The sequence below is a fragment of the Penaeus chinensis genome, chromosome 1 (genome assembly GCF_019202785.1).
Source record: "Penaeus chinensis breed Huanghai No. 1 chromosome 1, ASM1920278v2, whole genome shotgun sequence".
NCBI classification, from domain to species: Eukaryota; Metazoa; Arthropoda; class Malacostraca; order Decapoda; family Penaeidae; genus Penaeus; species Penaeus chinensis.
In genome coordinates this window covers 31,198,361-31,218,360 of record NC_061819.1, presented here as the reverse complement: position 1 = coordinate 31,218,360, position 20,000 = coordinate 31,198,361, and the positions used below count along the sequence as shown (strand labels likewise).

At 41.1% G+C, this 20,000-nt stretch overlaps 1 protein-coding gene across 1 annotated transcript in view; it reads right to left on the bottom strand.

Moving 5' to 3' along the window:
* The window catches only part of LOC125025158 (microtubule-associated protein 1B-like), a 66,401-nt gene that overhangs the window by 34,251 nt on the left and 12,150 nt on the right, over positions 1-20,000 (bottom strand). The window contains exon 4 of the mRNA XM_047613136.1: positions 15,010-15,226. Within this exon, the coding sequence (XP_047469092.1) occupies positions 15,010-15,226 (217 nt within the window). The remainder of the gene's footprint in view (positions 1-15,009; positions 15,227-20,000) is intronic.

The following is a 20,000-nucleotide window of genomic DNA, read 5'->3' as shown; positions in this document are numbered from 1 at the left end:
ATCCATTGGCTTAATAACCTTGGTCATGTGCCGCTGGTTGATAGCCAAGAAATCCAAAAAAAAAAAAAAAAAAAAAAAAAAAAAAAAAAAAAAAAAAAAACTTTATCTTCACTCGTGTTTCAGATTTTGATGAGACAACACCTTGTTAAAACGCAGAAGCAATAAGCAAAAAGTCTTGTGCCACTTGAGCTACCCTGGAACCCGGGGCCTCTCGTCTCGCTAGACATTATTGTTTCTGAGTTCTCTTAAAGTAAATTAAAATAAAGTAAAATCCTGTATTTGCAGAACATTTGCTGTGCTTTGCCAGCACCTTCAGTGCTCTTGCTTTGCAGGTGACACGAGGCTACAGTAGTAGTAGTCAGCACCCCACCCCAGACCCGCAGCTCTCTTCTACACCAGGGTAGCCCTTGTGGCTTTGACCCCTGGGTAGGGAGGCCCAGTAGTCTGGGGCGTCATTTGGGCGCACTTTTTCTTTGGTCCTGAAATCTCTTCCTTATAATGTGACTTTCCTGAGCCTACCGGAGTTCCTCGGAACTCCCGTATTCGCTTGGGGGGTGGGCATTGAATTACCGTCCTTCGCCTAGGCAAGTTCGGCGGTAAGGAAGTGTCCCACACATAACTCGATCCCTCTGTGGTACTGGAGAACGCAACCAGGCTTCCACTGAGGGGGTAGAGGACGAAAAACTGCTTTACTCTCTTAGCTATTGCTGTTAGGTTGATAACAAAAGTTAAGAGGTTTTTTGTCCCATCAGGACTACGATTTTGAGTAAAGGGGTCGGACCTGGTCCGATACCCAGTATGAGTAATACCCCGGCTACCCCTTCTCCTCCTCAAGGAGGGGGGGCGACTCATGACCACTCTCTGACAACGAACAATGGTACCCCCACTAATGACAAGACGAGACGACCAATTTTCAAAATCCCCACCCAGAATGCAAGGTTCGCGAATGTAAAATGCGTGAACGAAAATCAGTCGCTTATGAACGTAAACCCCTTTATCATCAAAAAGGTCCTTGATGGTCAAGTGGACGGCGATTTTGATTTTGTCAAAAAATTGCGAGATGGAAGCCTCCTTGTTAAAGTACAATACAACTCCCAGATTAAGGATTTACTTAAGCTGACGCAAATTCATGATCTTCGAGTTAAAGTAACTATTCCTATTGGCCCAAATACCTGTAAGGGAGTAATCTTTCACAGGGATTTGAGGACGATGGAAGAAAGTGAAATTCTTGAGAGCATGAAGGACCAAGACGTAGTGGACGTTCATTGTATGACCAAGAAGGACGGGAATGTACGAACGAAAACTGGACTGTGTTTTTTGACCTTTGCTTTGAATAAAATCCCAGAATATGTCAATGTCGGTTATGAACGTGTTCAAGTAAGACCTTATGTCCAAAAGCCAATGCATTGTAATAGATGCCAAAAATTCGGACACACCTCATTAAGATGTATTGACAAAGATTCTTCTAAATTCACTTGCCGGAAATGTGCTGAAGCCCATGACACCATCACATGTACTAGCAAAATTTCCAAATGTGCTAACTGTGAAGGTCCCCATCATTCAGGATCTGCCGAGTGCAGCATCCTGAAGAAGGAGACTGAAACATTGGCATATATGAGAAAGCATGAAGTTAGTTATACTGAAGCTAAGAGGAAAGTGGAAAGTTTGACACACAAACCTGATACTTCCTATGCTGCAGCAGTAACTAGCAACACCCCTAGTGCAAGTGATGTCAGTCAGCAGCTTGCAGCCAAGGATAAAGAAATTGCTGAACTTAAACAAACGGTTAAGGAATTGAACATTAAAGTTTATCAGTTGACTAAATTGGTCGATCAAATGGCTGCATCAACCCAGCCAAAACATCTTAAGGAAGCTGATACTGAATCACAGTCCGGAGCGCACCTTCCCGTCCGGGCTACTCCTGTGAGGACTTCGTCTGACTCGCGATCGGTTTCTCGAGAGAGAAGCAGGTCGCAGTCTGTCGGTCGTCTCCCTCGCCAGGAGGTGCAGGACATGGAGGCTTCTGTCTCCAAACCATCCCGTGAGAGGTCCCCGGGAAGCGAGGGAGAGGAGGCGCCTCCCTCCCATAAAAAGAAAATAAAAACTGGTGGACAAGGCACTTCCAAACCCCATAAAACGTAATCATCGCATCAACCATTATACAATGGAACTGTCGAAGTATTAGATCTAAAGTAAACGACCTTAAATTATTAGCCTCGTCCTATGCTCCCGATATTATAGTTCTCCAAGAAACTCATTTGACAAACCTCGTCTCTGACGAGGTCGTATCGCTCAGGAACTACCATTTATGTCGGAAGGATCGTGAGGGTAGGGGTGGAGGCGGAGTCGCCATGTACATCCACCAAAGCCTCCCTTTTACAGAAGTGACTATTGATTCTACTTTGGAGTTTGTCGCATGCAAAGTAAAAATTAATGGCACGTATCTGGCTATATGTTCAGTTTACTGTCCGCCTGATAAAGTGATAATCTATGATGAGCTTTTTGCTCTTCAGGAACGTCTGCCACAAAATAAAGTAATTTTAGGTGATTTTAATGCTCATCATACGTTATGGGGTTCCCTACGGGTGGATGGTAGAGGTGAGCAAGTAGTTAAGTTGATTAACGAGTCTGATTTAGTCCTTCTGAATGATGGTAGTCCCACGCGGGTGGACGATAATACCGGGAATTTGAGCTTTATAGACATATCACTGGTCTCTTCATCAATAGCAGCCAAGTGCCTGTGGCACACCATTGACGACTCGTTGGGAAGCGATCACCTTCCTATCTTGATTAAATATTCATGCGACACAGTGAGAACGCCTTCAGCGCCTAAATTTAACGTAAAAAGAGCAGACTGGGTCGCCTTCACAAGGAGCGTCAAGCTCGAACTTGTAGGAGAAACCATTGATGATAAAGTAAACAATATTCAGAATTCGATTATAGAAGCAGCTTTGCTATCCATTCCTAAAACTTCGACAGATAGCGTTAAGCATAGAGTTCCATGGTGGACACCAGATTGCCGCAGGGCGCTGTGCCGACGCAATAAGGCCTACAGGCTTTTCCAAAATAACATCACAAATGAGAACTTTTGCAATTATAAACAAGCAAGAGCTAGGGCTCGTAGAGTAATTAGACAAGCAAAAAGAGACTCCTGGCGGAGCTTTGTCTCTACTATTAACAGCAATACAAAAACGTCAGAGGTTTGGTCCACTATCAATAAAATCAACAAGAAAAAAACATCTTTTAAAATAAAAAACATCATTGAAGAGGGTAACAACTTGGATACTCCTAGAGACATTGCTAATGCACTCGCCAGGCAGTTCTCTCATATAAGCAGCTCAGCAAACTATCATCACGCATTCCTGCCCATCAAGGAAGCGGCTGAGCTGCAACCAATTCACTTTGCCACAGGAGATGACTTTGATTACAACCAAGATCTAACAATGAATGAGCTTGTCCGAGCCCTAGAAGCCTGTAGAGGAACATCCCCAGGCCCCGATGAGATTCGATATGAGATGATAAAGCATCTTAATCATGATGACATGATTAAGTTGCTAGAAGTGTACAATGAAATTTGGAAAAGCCACACTTTTCCAAACTCATGGCACTTCGCCCACATCATTCCCATATTGAAAGGAGGGGGTAATCCCAGATTTGCCATCTCCTACCGCCCAATTGTGTTGACAAGTTGCTTATGCAAGGTCATGGAACGAATTGTTAACAGTAGGCTATTGCATTTTTTAAATTCCAGTAATTTACTAGTTGACGAGCAGTGCGGTTTCCGAAAGGGACGCCAAACTCTCGATCAACTAGTAAAACTGGACAGTCATATTCAAGAGGCAATTGCCCAAAAAGATTTTTTGATTTCAGTATTTTTAGATATAGAAAAAGCCTACGACATGACATGGCGATATGGCCTACTCAGAAAACTTTATGCTTTCGGATTACGTGGAAACTTGTTTTATTCAAAATTTCATATCTGACAGAACGTTTTCTGTCAAACTTTTTGCCGACAATGTCACTTTTTCGGACATTTTTGTCCAGGCAAACGGGGTCCCACAAGGAAGTGTCTTGTCGCCAACATTATTTCTATGTATGATTAATGACATCCTACCAGCTCCCCCTCGAAATCTTAAATACTCACTGTACGCCGATGATTGTGCATTGTGGCATTCCAGCAATAATGCAGAGTTCTCGGCAAATCGTATCCAACTCGCATTGGATATGATTCATAACTGGGGCCTCCAGTGGGGTTTTAAGTTTTCCATAAGAAAGAGTATTGGGGTAATTTTTTCACATAGAAAGATACCAAATATCAGATTAACTTTAGATAACCACCCAATACCCATTCAAAATTCTACTAGATTTCTTGGTCTACTCTTTGATTGTAGACTTAATTGGAAAGACCACATTGGTCAGTTAAAGAATAAATGTCAAAAAGCACTAAATTTATTAAAGTGCATTGCTGGTAATAAATGGGGAGCTGATAGGAAGTCTTTGCTAATGATATATAAAGCCCTGGTTAGGTCTAAAGTAGACTATGGGTCAATCGTGTATGGCTCGGCATCGAAAACAAGTTTGAAAGGTTTGGATGCTGTGCAGAATGCTTGCTTACGTGTGTGTCTTGGAGCCCTGAAGTGTACTCGGATCGAGCGTCTTGAGGTGGAGTCAGGAGTACCTCCCCTCCGACTCAGACGCGGCCAATTAGCCCTGACCTATGCCGCTAAGGTGGCTCGATACCCGAGCCACCCCAATGGCAATAGAGGCATTAGGCCCTTTGCCACAAGACTCCACGACCTCGTCGAGAAAGTCGGTATAGATCTCTCTACTATTGATACCCTGGTTCAGTCAAACATAGCGCCATGGGAAACACCCAATTTTTCCATCATGGAAGCTTGGCTTCCATCAGCTAAGGCCATGGCGCCGGAGGGTGAGGTACGCCAGCGGTTTAGAGAGATCCTTATTAAGCATTTATCCTTTTTTCATATATATACCGACGGCTCCAAGACAAATGAGGGTGTGGGTGCGGGTGTATGGTCGACTGAATGTGAACTAAAGTTTAGACTGCCGAATCATACATCGATTTTTCTTGCCGAACTTTTTGCCATTGATAAAGCTATTGATTTTGCACTATCGACGACCCACGATAGAATAGTTATTTTTTCCGATTCATTAAGTTCACTTAAAGCTATTAAATCCTTAGAAACCACCAAAAATGAACTGCTGGGTAATATCATTCGTAAGTTACACGGTGCCAACAAATCAATCAAGCTAATATGGGTACCAGGTCACACTGGTATCCATGGTAATGAACAGGCTGACAAATTAGCCGGGTCAACTGACGATTTGGACATTACCATAATTCGTACAGATCTCAGGTGTTTTGTGTCTCTTATAAAAGCAAAAATACATCTCCTGTGGCAAAGTGAGTGGACCGACCTCCAACTCACAAATAAAATAAAACCAATTATAGAACAGTGGGCCACAGCCCACAGAAAAAACAGAAGGGAGGAGGTGGTGTTGGCCCGCCTGAGACTTAACGCCACAAGAATAACACACCTCACTCCATACATGGAAAGAAGATACCCTCCACAGTGCCCCCATTGCACAAACCATCTAACCATAAAACATCTGCTCATAACCTGCCATAACTACAGTAACCAGAGACAATTCATAAAAAAATTATTTCAGAAATAAAAACATACCATTCACAATAGCAAACATTTTAACAGACGATGAAAAAATAATAAGTAAAGTAATTGCTTTTCTAAGGGAGACAAAACTTTATGACCTTATATAGATTGATAGAATAAATAGGATCCATTGGCTTAATAACCTTGGTCATGTGCCGCTGGTTGATAGCCAAGAAATCCAAAAAAAAAAAAAAAAAAAAAAAAAAAAAAAAAAAAAAAAAAAAAAAAAAACTTTATCTTCACTCGTGTTTCAGATTTTGATGAGACAACACCTTGTTAAAACGCAGAAGCAATAAGCAAAAAGTCTTGTGCCACTTGAGCTACCCTGGAACCCGGGGCCTCTCGTCTCGCTAGACATTATTGTTTCTGAGTTCTCTTAAAGTAAATTAAAATAAAGTAAAATCCTGTATTTGCAGAACATTTGCTGTGCTTTGCCAGCACCTTCAGTGCTCTTGCTTTGCAGGTGACACGAGGCTACAGTAGTAGTAGTCAGCACCCCACCCCAGACCCGCAGCTCTCTTCTACACCAGGGTAGCCCTTGTGGCTTTGACCCCTGGGTAGGGAGGCCCAGTAGTCTGGGGCGTCATTTGGGCGCACTTTTTCTTTGGTCCTGAAATCTCTTCCTTATAATGTGACTTTCCTGAGCCTACCGGAGTTCCTCGGAACTCCCGTATTCGCTTGGGGGGTGGGCATTGAATTACCGTCCTTCGCCTAGGCAAGTTCGGCGGTAAGGAAGTGTCCCACACATAACTCGATCCCTCTGTGGTACTGGAGAACGCAACCAGGCTTCCACTGAGGGGGTAGAGGACGAAAAACTGCTTTACTCTCTTAGCTATTGCTGTTAGGTTGATAACAAAAGTTAAGAGGTTTTTTGTCCCATCAGGACTACGATTTTGAGTAAAGGGGTCGGACCTGGTCCGATACCCAGTATGAGTAATACCCCGGCTACCCCTTCTCCTCCTCAAGGAGGGGGGGCGACTCATGACCACTCTCTGACAACGAACAATGGTACCCCCACTAATGACAAGACGAGACGACCAATTTTCAAAATCCCCACCCAGAATGCAAGGTTCGCGAATGTAAAATGCGTGAACGAAAATCAGTCGCTTATGAACGTAAACCCCTTTATCATCAAAAAGGTCCTTGATGGTCAAGTGGACGGCGATTTTGATTTTGTCAAAAAATTGCGAGATGGAAGCCTCCTTGTTAAAGTACAATACAACTCCCAGATTAAGGATTTACTTAAGCTGACGCAAATTCATGATCTTCGAGTTAAAGTAACTATTCCTATTGGCCCAAATACCTGTAAGGGAGTAATCTTTCACAGGGATTTGAGGACGATGGAAGAAAGTGAAATTCTTGAGAGCATGAAGGACCAAGACGTAGTGGACGTTCATTGTATGACCAAGAAGGACGGGAATGTACGAACGAAAACTGGACTGTGTTTTTTGACCTTTGCTTTGAATAAAATCCCAGAATATGTCAATGTCGGTTATGAACGTGTTCAAGTAAGACCTTATGTCCAAAAGCCAATGCATTGTAATAGATGCCAAAAATTCGGACACACCTCATTAAGATGTATTGACAAAGATTCTTCTAAATTCACTTGCCGGAAATGTGCTGAAGCCCATGACACCATCACATGTACTAGCAAAATTTCCAAATGTGCTAACTGTGAAGGTCCCCATCATTCAGGATCTGCCGAGTGCAGCATCCTGAAGAAGGAGACTGAAACATTGGCATATATGAGAAAGCATGAAGTTAGTTATACTGAAGCTAAGAGGAAAGTGGAAAGTTTGACACACAAACCTGATACTTCCTATGCTGCAGCAGTAACTAGCAACACCCCTAGTGCAAGTGATGTCAGTCAGCAGCTTGCAGCCAAGGATAAAGAAATTGCTGAACTTAAACAAACGGTTAAGGAATTGAACATTAAAGTTTATCAGTTGACTAAATTGGTCGATCAAATGGCTGCATCAACCCAGCCAAAACATCTTAAGGAAGCTGATACTGAATCACAGTCCGGAGCGCACCTTCCCGTCCGGGCTACTCCTGTGAGGACTTCGTCTGACTCGCGATCGGTTTCTCGAGAGAGAAGCAGGTCGCAGTCTGTCGGTCGTCTCCCTCGCCAGGAGGTGCAGGACATGGAGGCTTCTGTCTCCAAACCATCCCGTGAGAGGTCCCCGGGAAGCGAGGGAGAGGAGGCGCCTCCCTCCCATAAAAAGAAAATAAAAACTGGTGGACAAGGCACTTCCAAACCCCATAAAACGTAATCATCGCATCAACCATTATACAATGGAACTGTCGAAGTATTAGATCTAAAGTAAACGACCTTAAATTATTAGCCTCGTCCTATGCTCCCGATATTATAGTTCTCCAAGAAACTCATTTGACAAACCTCGTCTCTGACGAGGTCGTATCGCTCAGGAACTACCATTTATGTCGGAAGGATCGTGAGGGTAGGGGTGGAGGCGGAGTCGCCATGTACATCCACCAAAGCCTCCCTTTTACAGAAGTGACTATTGATTCTACTTTGGAGTTTGTCGCATGCAAAGTAAAAATTAATGGCACGTATCTGGCTATATGTTCAGTTTACTGTCCGCCTGATAAAGTGATAATCTATGATGAGCTTTTTGCTCTTCAGGAACGTCTGCCACAAAATAAAGTAATTTTAGGTGATTTTAATGCTCATCATACGTTATGGGGTTCCCTACGGGTGGATGGTAGAGGTGAGCAAGTAGTTAAGTTGATTAACGAGTCTGATTTAGTCCTTCTGAATGATGGTAGTCCCACGCGGGTGGACGATAATACCGGGAATTTGAGCTTTATAGACATATCACTGGTCTCTTCATCAATAGCAGCCAAGTGCCTGTGGCACACCATTGACGACTCGTTGGGAAGCGATCACCTTCCTATCTTGATTAAATATTCATGCGACACAGTGAGAACGCCTTCAGCGCCTAAATTTAACGTAAAAAGAGCAGACTGGGTCGCCTTCACAAGGAGCGTCAAGCTCGAACTTGTAGGAGAAACCATTGATGATAAAGTAAACAATATTCAGAATTCGATTATAGAAGCAGCTTTGCTATCCATTCCTAAAACTTCGACAGATAGCGTTAAGCATAGAGTTCCATGGTGGACACCAGATTGCCGCAGGGCGCTGTGCCGACGCAATAAGGCCTACAGGCTTTTCCAAAATAACATCACAAATGAGAACTTTTGCAATTATAAACAAGCAAGAGCTAGGGCTCGTAGAGTAATTAGACAAGCAAAAAGAGACTCCTGGCGGAGCTTTGTCTCTACTATTAACAGCAATACAAAAACATCAGAGGTTTGGTCCACTATCAATAAAATCAACAAGAAAAAAACATCTTTTAAAATAAAAAACATCATTGAAGAGGGTAACAACTTGGATACTCCTAGAGACATTGCTAATGCACTCGCCAGGCAGTTCTCTCATATAAGCAGCTCAGCAAACTATCATCACGCATTCCTGCCCATCAAGGAAGCGGCTGAGCTGCAACCAATTCACTTTGCCACAGGAGATGACTTTGATTACAACCAAGATCTAACAATGAATGAGCTTGTCCGAGCCCTAGAAGCCTGTAGAGGAACATCCCCAGGCCCCGATGAGATTCGATATGAGATGATAAAGCATCTTAATCATGATGACATGATTAAGTTGCTAGAAGTGTACAATGAAATTTAGAAAAGCCACACTTTTCCAAACTCATGGCACTTCGCCCACATCATTCCCATATTGAAAGGAGGGGGTAATCCCAGATTTGCCATCTCCTACCGCCCAATTGTGTTGACAAGTTGCTTATGCAAGGTCATGGAACGAATTGTTAACAGTAGGCTATTGCATTTTTTAAATTCCAGTAATTTACTAGTTGACGAGCAGTGCGGTTTCCGAAAGGGACGCCAAACTCTCGATCAACTAGTAAAACTGGACAGTCATATTCAAGAGGCAATTGCCCAAAAAGATTTTTTGATTTCAGTATTTTTAGATATAGAAAAAGCCTACGACATGACATGGCGATATGGCCTACTCAGAAAACTTTATGCTTTCGGATTACGTGGAAACTTGCCTTGTTTTATACAAAATTTCATTTCTGACAGAACGTTTTCTGTCAAATTGTTTTCTGACAATGTCACTTTTTCGGACATTTTTGTCCAGGCAAACGGGGTCCCACAAGGAAGTGTCTTGTCACCAACTCTATTTCTATGTATGATCAATGACATCTTACCAGCTCCTCCACGGAATCTTAAATACTCACTGTACGCTGATGATTGTGCATTATGGCATTCCAACAATAATGCAGAATTCTCAGCAAATCGCATCCAATTGGCACTGGATATGATTCATAACTGGGGCCTCCAGTGGGGTTTTAAGTTTTCCATTAGAAAGAGTATTGGGGAATTTTTTCACATAGGAGGAAGCCGAATATCAGGCTAACTCTAGACAACCACCCAATACCTATTCAAAATTCTGCAAGATTTCTTGGGCTACTTTTTGATAGTAGACTCAATTGGAAAGACCACATTGGTCAATTAAAGAATAAATGTCAAAGAGCACTAAATTTATTAAAGTGCATTTCTGGTAATAAATGGGGAGCTGATAGACAGTCTTTGCTAATGGTATATAAAGCCCTGATTAGGTCTAAAGTAGACTATGGGTCAATCGTGTATGGTTCGGCATCGAAAACAAGTTTGAAAGGATTGGATGCTGTGCAGAATGCTTGTTTGCGTGTGTGTCTTGGAGCCCTAAAATGTACTCGGATCGAGCGTCTTGAGGTGGAGTCAGGAGTACCTCCCCTCCGACTCAGACGCGGCCAGTTAGCACTGACCTATGCCGCAAAGGTGGCTCGAGACCCGAGCCACCCTAATGGCAATGGAGGCACTAGGCCCTTTGCCACGAGACTCCACGACCTCGTCGAGAAAGTCGGTATAGATCTCTCTACCATCGATACCCTGGTTAAGTCAAATATAGCGCCATGGGAAACCCCCAATTTTTCTATTATGGAAGCCTGGCTTCCATCAGCCAAGGCCATGGCGCCGGAGGGTGAGGTACGCCAGAGGTTCAGAGAGATCCTTATTAAACATCTATCCTTTTTTCATATATATACCGACGGCTCCAAGACAGATGAGTGTGTAGGTGTGGGTGTATGGTCGACTGAATGTGAACTAAAGTTTAGACTGCCGAATCATACATCGATTTTTCTTGCTGAACTTTTTGCCATTGATAAAGCCATTGATTTTGCACTATCGACGACCCACGATAGAATAGTCATTTTTTCCGATTCATTAAGTTCACTTAAAGCTATTAAGTCCTTAGAAACCACTAAAAATGAATTGCTGGGTAATATCATTCGTAAGTTACACGGTGCCAACAAATCAATCAAGCTAATATGGGTACCAGGTCACACTGGTATCCATGGTAATGAACAGGCTGACAAACTAGCCGGGTCAACTGGCGATCTGGACACTACCATAGTTCGTACAGATCTCAGGTGTTTTGTGTCTCTTATAAAAGCAAAAATACATCTCCTGTGGCAAAGTGAGTGGACCAACCTCCAACTCACACAAAAAATAAAAACACACATAGAACTGTGGGACACATCCCACAGGAAGAATAGAAGGGAGGAGGTGGTGTTGGCCCAGCTCAGGGTCAACGCTACAAGACTCACCCACCTCACTCCCTATATTGAAAAAAGATTTCCTCCACATTGTCCCCTCTGCAATACAATCCTTTCAATAACACACATCCTCACAGTATGCCAACAACATCATATGCAAAGACAAAAAATAAAAAACTATTTCCAACAAATTAATAAAGAATTCTCACTAATGAATATATTATCAGACAACGAAAAAATAATAAGTAAAGTAATCACTTTTTTAAGGGAGACAAAACTTTATGACCTTATATAGATTGATAGAATAAATAGGATCCATTGGCTTAATAACCTTGGCCACATGCCGCTGGTTGATAGCCAAGAAATCCAACAAAGAAAGAAAAAGAATGAAACTCCCATTTTGAAAGGAGGGGGAAATCCCAGCTCTGCCATCTCCTACCGCCCAATTGCGTTGACAAGTTGCTTATGCAAGGTCATGGAACGAATTGTTAAAAGTAGGCTATTGCATTTTTTAAATTCCAGTAATTTACTAGTTGACGAGCAGTGCGGCTTCCGAAAGGGACGCCAAACTCTCGATCAGCTAGTAAAGCTGGACAGTCATATTCAAGAGGCAATTGCCAAAAAAGATTTTTTGATATCAGTATTTTTAGATATAGAAAAAGCCTACGACATGACATGGCGATATGGCCTACTCAGAAAACTTTATGCTTTCGGATTACGTGGAAACTTCATTCAAAATTTCATTTCTGACGGAACTTTTTCTGTCAAATTGTTTTCTGACATTTTTGCCCAGGCAAACAGGGTCTTGTCGCCAACATTATTTTTAAGCATGATCAATGACATTTTACCAGCTCCCTCTCGGAACCTAAAATACTCACTGTACGCTGATGATTGTGCATTATGGCATTCCAGCAATAATGCAGAATTCTCGGCAAATCGCCTCCAACTGGCTCATAGAAAGTCTTTACTAATGATATATAAAGCCCTGATTAGGTATAAAGTAGATTATGGGTCAATCGTGTATGGCTCGGCATCGAAAACAAGTTTGAAAGGTATAAATGCTGTGCAGAATGCTTGTTTGTGTGTGTGTGTGTTGGGGCCCTAAAATGTACTTAGATCGAGCGTCTTGAAGTGGAGTCAGGAGTACTGATATGTCGGATATGAACGTTTCCAAGTAAGACCTTACATCCAAAAGCCAATACACTGTAATATATGCCAAAAAATCAGATATACCTCATTAAGATGTATTGATAAAGACTCTGATAAATTTGTTTGCCGTAAATGAGCTGAAGTTCATGACACCATCACATATACTAGCCAGATTTCCAAATGTGCTAACTGTGGAGTTCCCCATCAGTCAGGATCTGCTGAATGCAGCATCCTGAAGAAGGAGACTGAGACAGCATATATGAGAAAGCATGAAGTTAGTTATACTGAAGCTAAGAGGAAATTGGAAAATTTGACACACAAACCCGATATGCTGCAGCAGTAACTAACTCAGTCGTCTCCCTAGTGCAAGTAATGTCAGTCAACAGCTTGCAGCTAAGGATAAAGAAAATGCTGAACTCAAACAAACTGTTAAACAATTAGACATTAAAGTCTATCAACTGACTAAATTGGTCGAAAAAATGCTGCATTAACCCAGCATAAACCGAAACACAGTCCGGATCACACCTCCCCATCCGGGCGACTCCTGTGAGGACTTCGCCTAGCTCGCGATCGGTTTCTCGAGAGAGAAGCAGATCGCAATCTCTCAGTCGTCTCCCTCGCCAGGAGATGCAGGACATGGAGGCTTCTGTCTCCAAACCATCCCGAGAGAGGTCCCAGGGAAGCATTAAATAAAAAGAAAATTAAAACTGGCGGACAAGGAACTTCCAAACCCCATAAAACGTAATCTTCGCGTCGACCATTATATAATAGAACTGTTGAAGTCTGAAATCTAAAGTAAATGACCTTAAACTATTAGCCTCGTCCTATGCTCCCGATATTATAGTTCTCCAAGAAACGCACTCAACACACCTCGTCTCTGACGAGCTCGTTTCGCTGAGGAACTACCATTTATGTCGGAAGGCTCGTGAGGGTAGGGGTGGAGGCGGAGTCGCCATGTACATCCACCAAAGCCTCCCTTTTACTGAAGTGACTATTGATTCTACTTTGGAGTTTGTCGCATGCAAAGTAAAAATTAATGGTACGTATCTGACTATATGTTCAGTTTATTGTCCACCTGATAATGTGATAATCTATGATGAGCTCTTCAGGATAGTCTGCCACAAAATAAATTAATTTTAGGTGATTTTAATGCTCATCATACGTTATGGCGTTCCTAGCGGGTGGATGGTAGAGGTGAGCAAGTAGTTAAGTTGATTAATGAGTCTGATCTCGTCTTGAATGATGGTAGTCCGACGCGGGTGGACGATAATACCGGTAATTTGAGCATTATTGACATATCACTGGTCCTTCATCAATACATTTTTGGCATCTGTTACAAAGCATTGGCTTTTGGACATAAGGTCTTACTTGGGCACGTTCGTGTCCAATATTGACATATTCATGGATTTTATTTAAAGAAAAGGTAAAAAAAAAACTTAGTACAGTTTTCGTTCGCACATTCCTATCCTTCTTGGTTATACAATGAATGTCCACTACGTCTTGGTCCTTCATGCTCTTGAGAATTTCACTTTCTCCCATCGTCCTCAAATCCCTGTGAAAGATTACTTCCTTACAAGTATTTGGGCCAATAAGAATAGTTACTTTAACTCGGAGATCATGAATTTGCGTCAGCTTAAGTAAATCCTTAATCTGGGAGTTATATTGTACTTTAGCAAGGAGGCTTCCATCTCGCAATTTTTTGACAAATCAAAATCGCCGTCCACCTGACCATCAAGGAACTTTTTGATGATAAAGGGGTTCATGTTCAAAAGCGATTGATTTTCATTCACGCATTTAACATTAGCTTACCCTGCATTCTCGGAGGGGGTTTTGAAAAGTGGTCTTCTCGTTTTGTCATTAGTGGGGGTTCCGTTTTTCATAGTCGAATTAGTCAAAGAGTGGTCATGAGTCGCCCCTCCTCCTTGTAGAGGAGAAGGGGTAGCCGGGGTATCATTCATATTGGGCATCGGACCAGGTCCGACCCCTTGTCTCAAAGCCGTAGTCCTGAAGGGATCAAAATCTCTTAACTCCTAACCTAACAGCAATAGCTGAGAGAGTAAGGCAGTTTTCCGTCTTCTACCCCCTCAGTGGAAGCCTGGTTGCGTTCTCCAGTACCACAGAGGGATCGAGTTATGTGTGGGACACTTCCTTACCGCCGAACTTGCCTAGGCGAAGGATGGTAATTCAATGCCCACCCCCCAAGCGAATACGGGAGTTCACGAGGAACTCCGGTAAGCTCAGGAAAGTCACATGAAGGTGAAAAAAAATCAGAATAAAAGAAAAAGTGCGCCAAAAGGACGCCCAAGACTACTGGGCTTCCCTACCCGGGGGTCAAAGCCCACAAGTGTAGAAGAGAGCTGCGGGTCTGAGGTGGGGTGCTGACTACTCCTTTGTGGCTAAGCACTAGCAGAGCCATTTCACAAAAAAATATAAAAAAAAAGAGCATAGCATTTTCCCTATTTGTTATCAATTTTGCCCGGCGGCAATGGGTTAAGACCAACCCGGCAGCATGGCAGCAGGAGACTGACCTTTCCTAAAGATGCCAGAGAGGCCAAACGCCGTGGCTACCGCGATCTTCTGGTCGTCCTCATCGTTGTCGTCGTCGTCGTCGTCTGAGTAGAAAAGCCTGAGTCCTCTCTTGGCCACAGACGACACAGACTGGGTCCACGGCGTTATATTATACGTGTACTTGTCTCGCAATTCCGCCAGGCCGGGAAACGGGAACGGGGCTATTCCCACCACAGTCTGTTGAGGGAAAAAATTAAACAGGTACAATCACACACACACGCGCGCACATACAGAAATACATACACACGTACGCACGCACGCAAGCACACACATACACATACACGCGCGCACGCACGCACGCACGCACATTCATACACACGTACGAGCACGCACACACATATGCATATATATACACACACACACACACACATATATATATATATGACTGCCACGATAATCCAATGGTGGACTCCCCGTCGCGGCGGTCGTAACAATGCCTGCGCACCGACTGCTGGCTCGAGCCTGAATTCACGGCAGGAAAACGACTTGAGAAGTCAAACGCAGGTGTCGTAGGGGACGTCACCGCCGTGGCACAAGTGTTAGCACCCCGAACCACGGTTGATTAGGAAGGGCATCCAACCAAGCAAAGGTGACACTGCCATTTAACCTCTAAATAGTGAAATGAGGGAGGCCTATGTCCTGCAGGAATGAATGGCTGTTAAAAAATATATATACATATATTTATGTATATATAATATATATACATATATATTTATATTATATATATTTATACATATATATTTATATATAGTTACGTATACATATATATATTATACATATATACACACGCACACACACACACACACACACACACACACACACACACACACACACACACACACACACACACGCACACACATATGTGTGTATGTCCGTTTATATACATATATATTTATATGTGTGTATACAAATATATATGTGTCTGTGTGCATACATATATATGTGTGTGTGTGTGTGTGTGTATGTGTATGTATGTATGTATGGATATACATTCCAGGCGTCGAAGATAAGTGCAGCCGTGAAGAATGTCATATTTATTTCGCAAACGTTTCAAGGTGTCATAAACCTTCATCAACAGTGCTGAAACAGGGAACCAGGCGGTAAGGTAATTAGACGGCACAGATTTTTCTGGTTTTACAAAGAGACATAACAGTTATAAAAGTAAACATAAGCATAAATCGATAAAATATACAGAGGATACACATAAATTACATAAACCCAAAATATATAACCACAAACAATAAATACGTGAAAAGGGACATAAACATAAGCTTTAAACCAACCGAAGTGGTGAGGAACGGTCTAGTGAGTAAACAAGATGGTTGCGGTAGTTACGTTGTTTAATGCTGGCTTCATCCTTTTTTTTTTTTTTTTTTTTTTTTTTTTGTAAGAGGGTCTTTGAAATGATGTTTGAGAAAGGGTGTGGGTGTGTTAGTGAATGCTCTCATATTGTCGAGGAACATGGCCTGCTCAGTGGGAGGCTAGTTCTGAAGGATACGGTGACGTAGCCACCGTGAGGTTGATCCCACGTGCCTAGCTTGGCAGCTAGGACAGGTAAATAAATATACCACATTAGTGCATATGTCAGTGCGGTGATTTATAGGTTGTTTTAAGTTTACGGCGAGCACTGTGCTCACTGTCATGGACGTCTTTTCCCCACGTCTCCTCAGATGGCTCGAGTGTGAATAATATTGTGACTAAAATAAGTGAATGCAAAATTATTCCATTATTATGCTCTATGTTTGTTCATTGAATTAAAGTTACAAATATAATAATAATAATAATAATGATAATAATAATAATAATAATAATAATATTAAAAATGACGATAATAATAATAATAATAATAATAATAATAATAATAATAATAATGATAAAAAAATGATAATAATTTTTAGCTTCAGCCACACATATATGAGTAAAAAAGAAGAGCTTAAACATAAGAAAATTTGTGTACATAGAGTAAATTACTGAACATCTCTGAAAAAAAAAAATCTGAAATCGGAATACAATAATATACATAGAACATTTTCACATCAGCTTCATAATGCAAGCAACAGACGTATATATAGCAAGAAACCATGTAAACAGTAAATTAATTATATGTAGAGCAAAATCATAGCTAAGATAAAAACACATGACATAAAAATTAATGATTCAATTACTGTCATTAATCAAGTGGGATTAACATAGAGCAGATTAACCCAATGTTGTCAAACGATACTTTGGGCTCTTACTTCACTGCCATTCAAGGTTGTTATCAATATATTCTAAGATTCTAAGATCCGCGACATACTGTTATAAATTACAGTTCCAAGTAACTCTTGAAGGGTCCTAACATTCTGAGATATTCACAGTCTTAATGTATCTCCCACGGAGGGGCAAGAAACAATCGTCTCATGATATTATTGTAAGTCAAACGTTGTTAAACGTTGAGACTCGATGCCGACACCAGAGAGAATAGGAGTACAGTGGGTAGCAAACATTTTTAAAAGATTGCATGTCGCGTCTTCACTTTCAAACCTAAATGTTTTTATCGGGTTATTCCCCTTAAAACACAGCTTCCTGGATTCCTTCCGTATATCTTCTTCACTCATAAAATCTTTTGATTTGATATGGCCAGCATAAGCGAAGGAGGCTACGTATTCGAACTTTGTGTTGCTCAGGTAGGTGGCAAGCGACTTAGTAACTTTGGACAAAAGTTACTAAAGTTACAGATTTCGTTGAGCTGTATATAATATGATGTTTATCCGTTGACATATGACAAGCAATTCATTAAGGACAGAGGCCCTGGGGCAGATCATTGCTTGATCGTCAGCGTACGAGAAATTGTTGGTCGGACGCCCAGCGACGTGGGATTTAGCTGGCCAATTAATTCATCTACATAGATATTGAATAGCAGCGCGCTACAACATGACCCCTGCCTAATGCCATTACCCGTCATAAAAGATCTGAACCATGCAACACTCCATTTCACGTATAGGAGCTGATTGCATTAATAATACAAGGTAAGCCGGCATGCCTCAATCAGAAAGCTTAACCAACAGTCCCCAGCAAGTCAGGCGAGCGAAGGTGCGCTCTGTGTTTACAAAGTATGTAAAAACTGGCGAATCAGATTGCGATAGTAAGTAATTACTTCCTTCGATTTAGTAAAATATTTTCGATGATTTTGGAAACAGTTGCTATGACAACAGAAGTATATTTTTGCAATATACGATGTATCTTTCAATTTACTTTTTAACAGTGGAAATATGGAAACTGAAATGACAGAATGCGGCAGGTACCCATGTGCTAGAAATCATTCCTTTCTATGCCATGTGTTTTTATCTTAGTTATGATTTTGATCTACATACAATTACTTTACTGTTTACACGGTTTCTTGCTATATATACGTCTGCTGCTTGCATTATGAAGCTGATGTGAAAATGTTCTATGTATATCATTGTATTCCGATTTCCGATTGTTTGCACTATTTTTTTATATGTTCACTAATTTACTCTATATACACATATTGTCTTATGTTTAAGCTCTTTTTTATACTTATATATAAATTATTATAATAATTTTATCATCATCATCATCATCATTATTATTATAATTATAATTATTATTATTATTATTATTATTATTATTATTATTAGTAGTAGTAGTAGTAGTATTATATTTGTAACTTTAATACAATGAACAAACATAGAGTATACTAATAGAATAATTATGCATTCACTTATTTTAGGCACAATATTATTCAAACTCGATCCATCTGAGGAGACGTGAAGAAAAGACGTTCATGACAGCGAGCACAGTGCTCGCTGTATATAGGCATTAGACTCCTTTTAACGGATATCAAACATCCTGTCTTGGCAGCAGACATAAGGATCGCCGGCCAAGAAATAAGTGAGATTTGCAATTAGGAGGAACCATTCGGAGGGCTCGGGAATCATCACTTCCGGGGAGTTATGATGGGAGGATGTTGTGATACTGTATTTCTTATTCATTTATTAGGGATTAACATTTATTACATTTCTATGTATTAATTTGTTTATTCCACGCTGTAGCTGTAACAATATAATTTAGTTATTTTATTATGTTTGTTTCTTTCAGTAATCAGCAAAAGAATGTTTACCTAAATTCCGAAACTTTCCAATACTTTTAATTATGCGTTCCACAACACACACGTACGCACACACACACACCCACACACACACACACACACACACACATACACACACACACACACACACACACACACACACACACACACACACACACACACACACACACACACACACACACACGTGTGTGTGTGTATATATATATGTATATATATCTGTAAATATCTGTGTGTATGAATATCTACATATTTGTATACATGCATGTATATATATATGTGTGTGTATGTATATATGTATGTATATATATATATATATTCACAGATGTGTGTGTGTGTGTGTATATGTATATATGTATATATGTAAAGCTATATAGTAGTAAGTTAGGCAAAAAAAAAACAAAAACAAAAAATGAAGACTAATATAAACCTATCATATTGGCAAGATATTATGGGGGGCAAACAACCCCTGCGTTTACTATAACATACCAAACGGCTCAGGGTGAACGGTTTCGATAATCAGCTGATTATGGTAAGCAAACTGCTTTTTACCGCTGAGACTTGTTAGTCATTAATATCACACATATTAATGACTAACAAAGATAGAAAGTTAAAAAGTAATATATGATGCAACTCAGACAGATGTACTTTTGAGGCTCTAAGTTGGCGGCCATTTTGACTCGCGAAACGTTTCGTTAGCCTTGCGTTCCGTTGGAAAACACGGAATAATTTGGTGCGCTACAAGGAACACGCTCAAACGGAACGGCCTGTGGCGCTCAAATGTTAATATTGAAGCACGATTTTTTGTGTTTAAACACATTTACTATGGCCTTTATCTTTTAT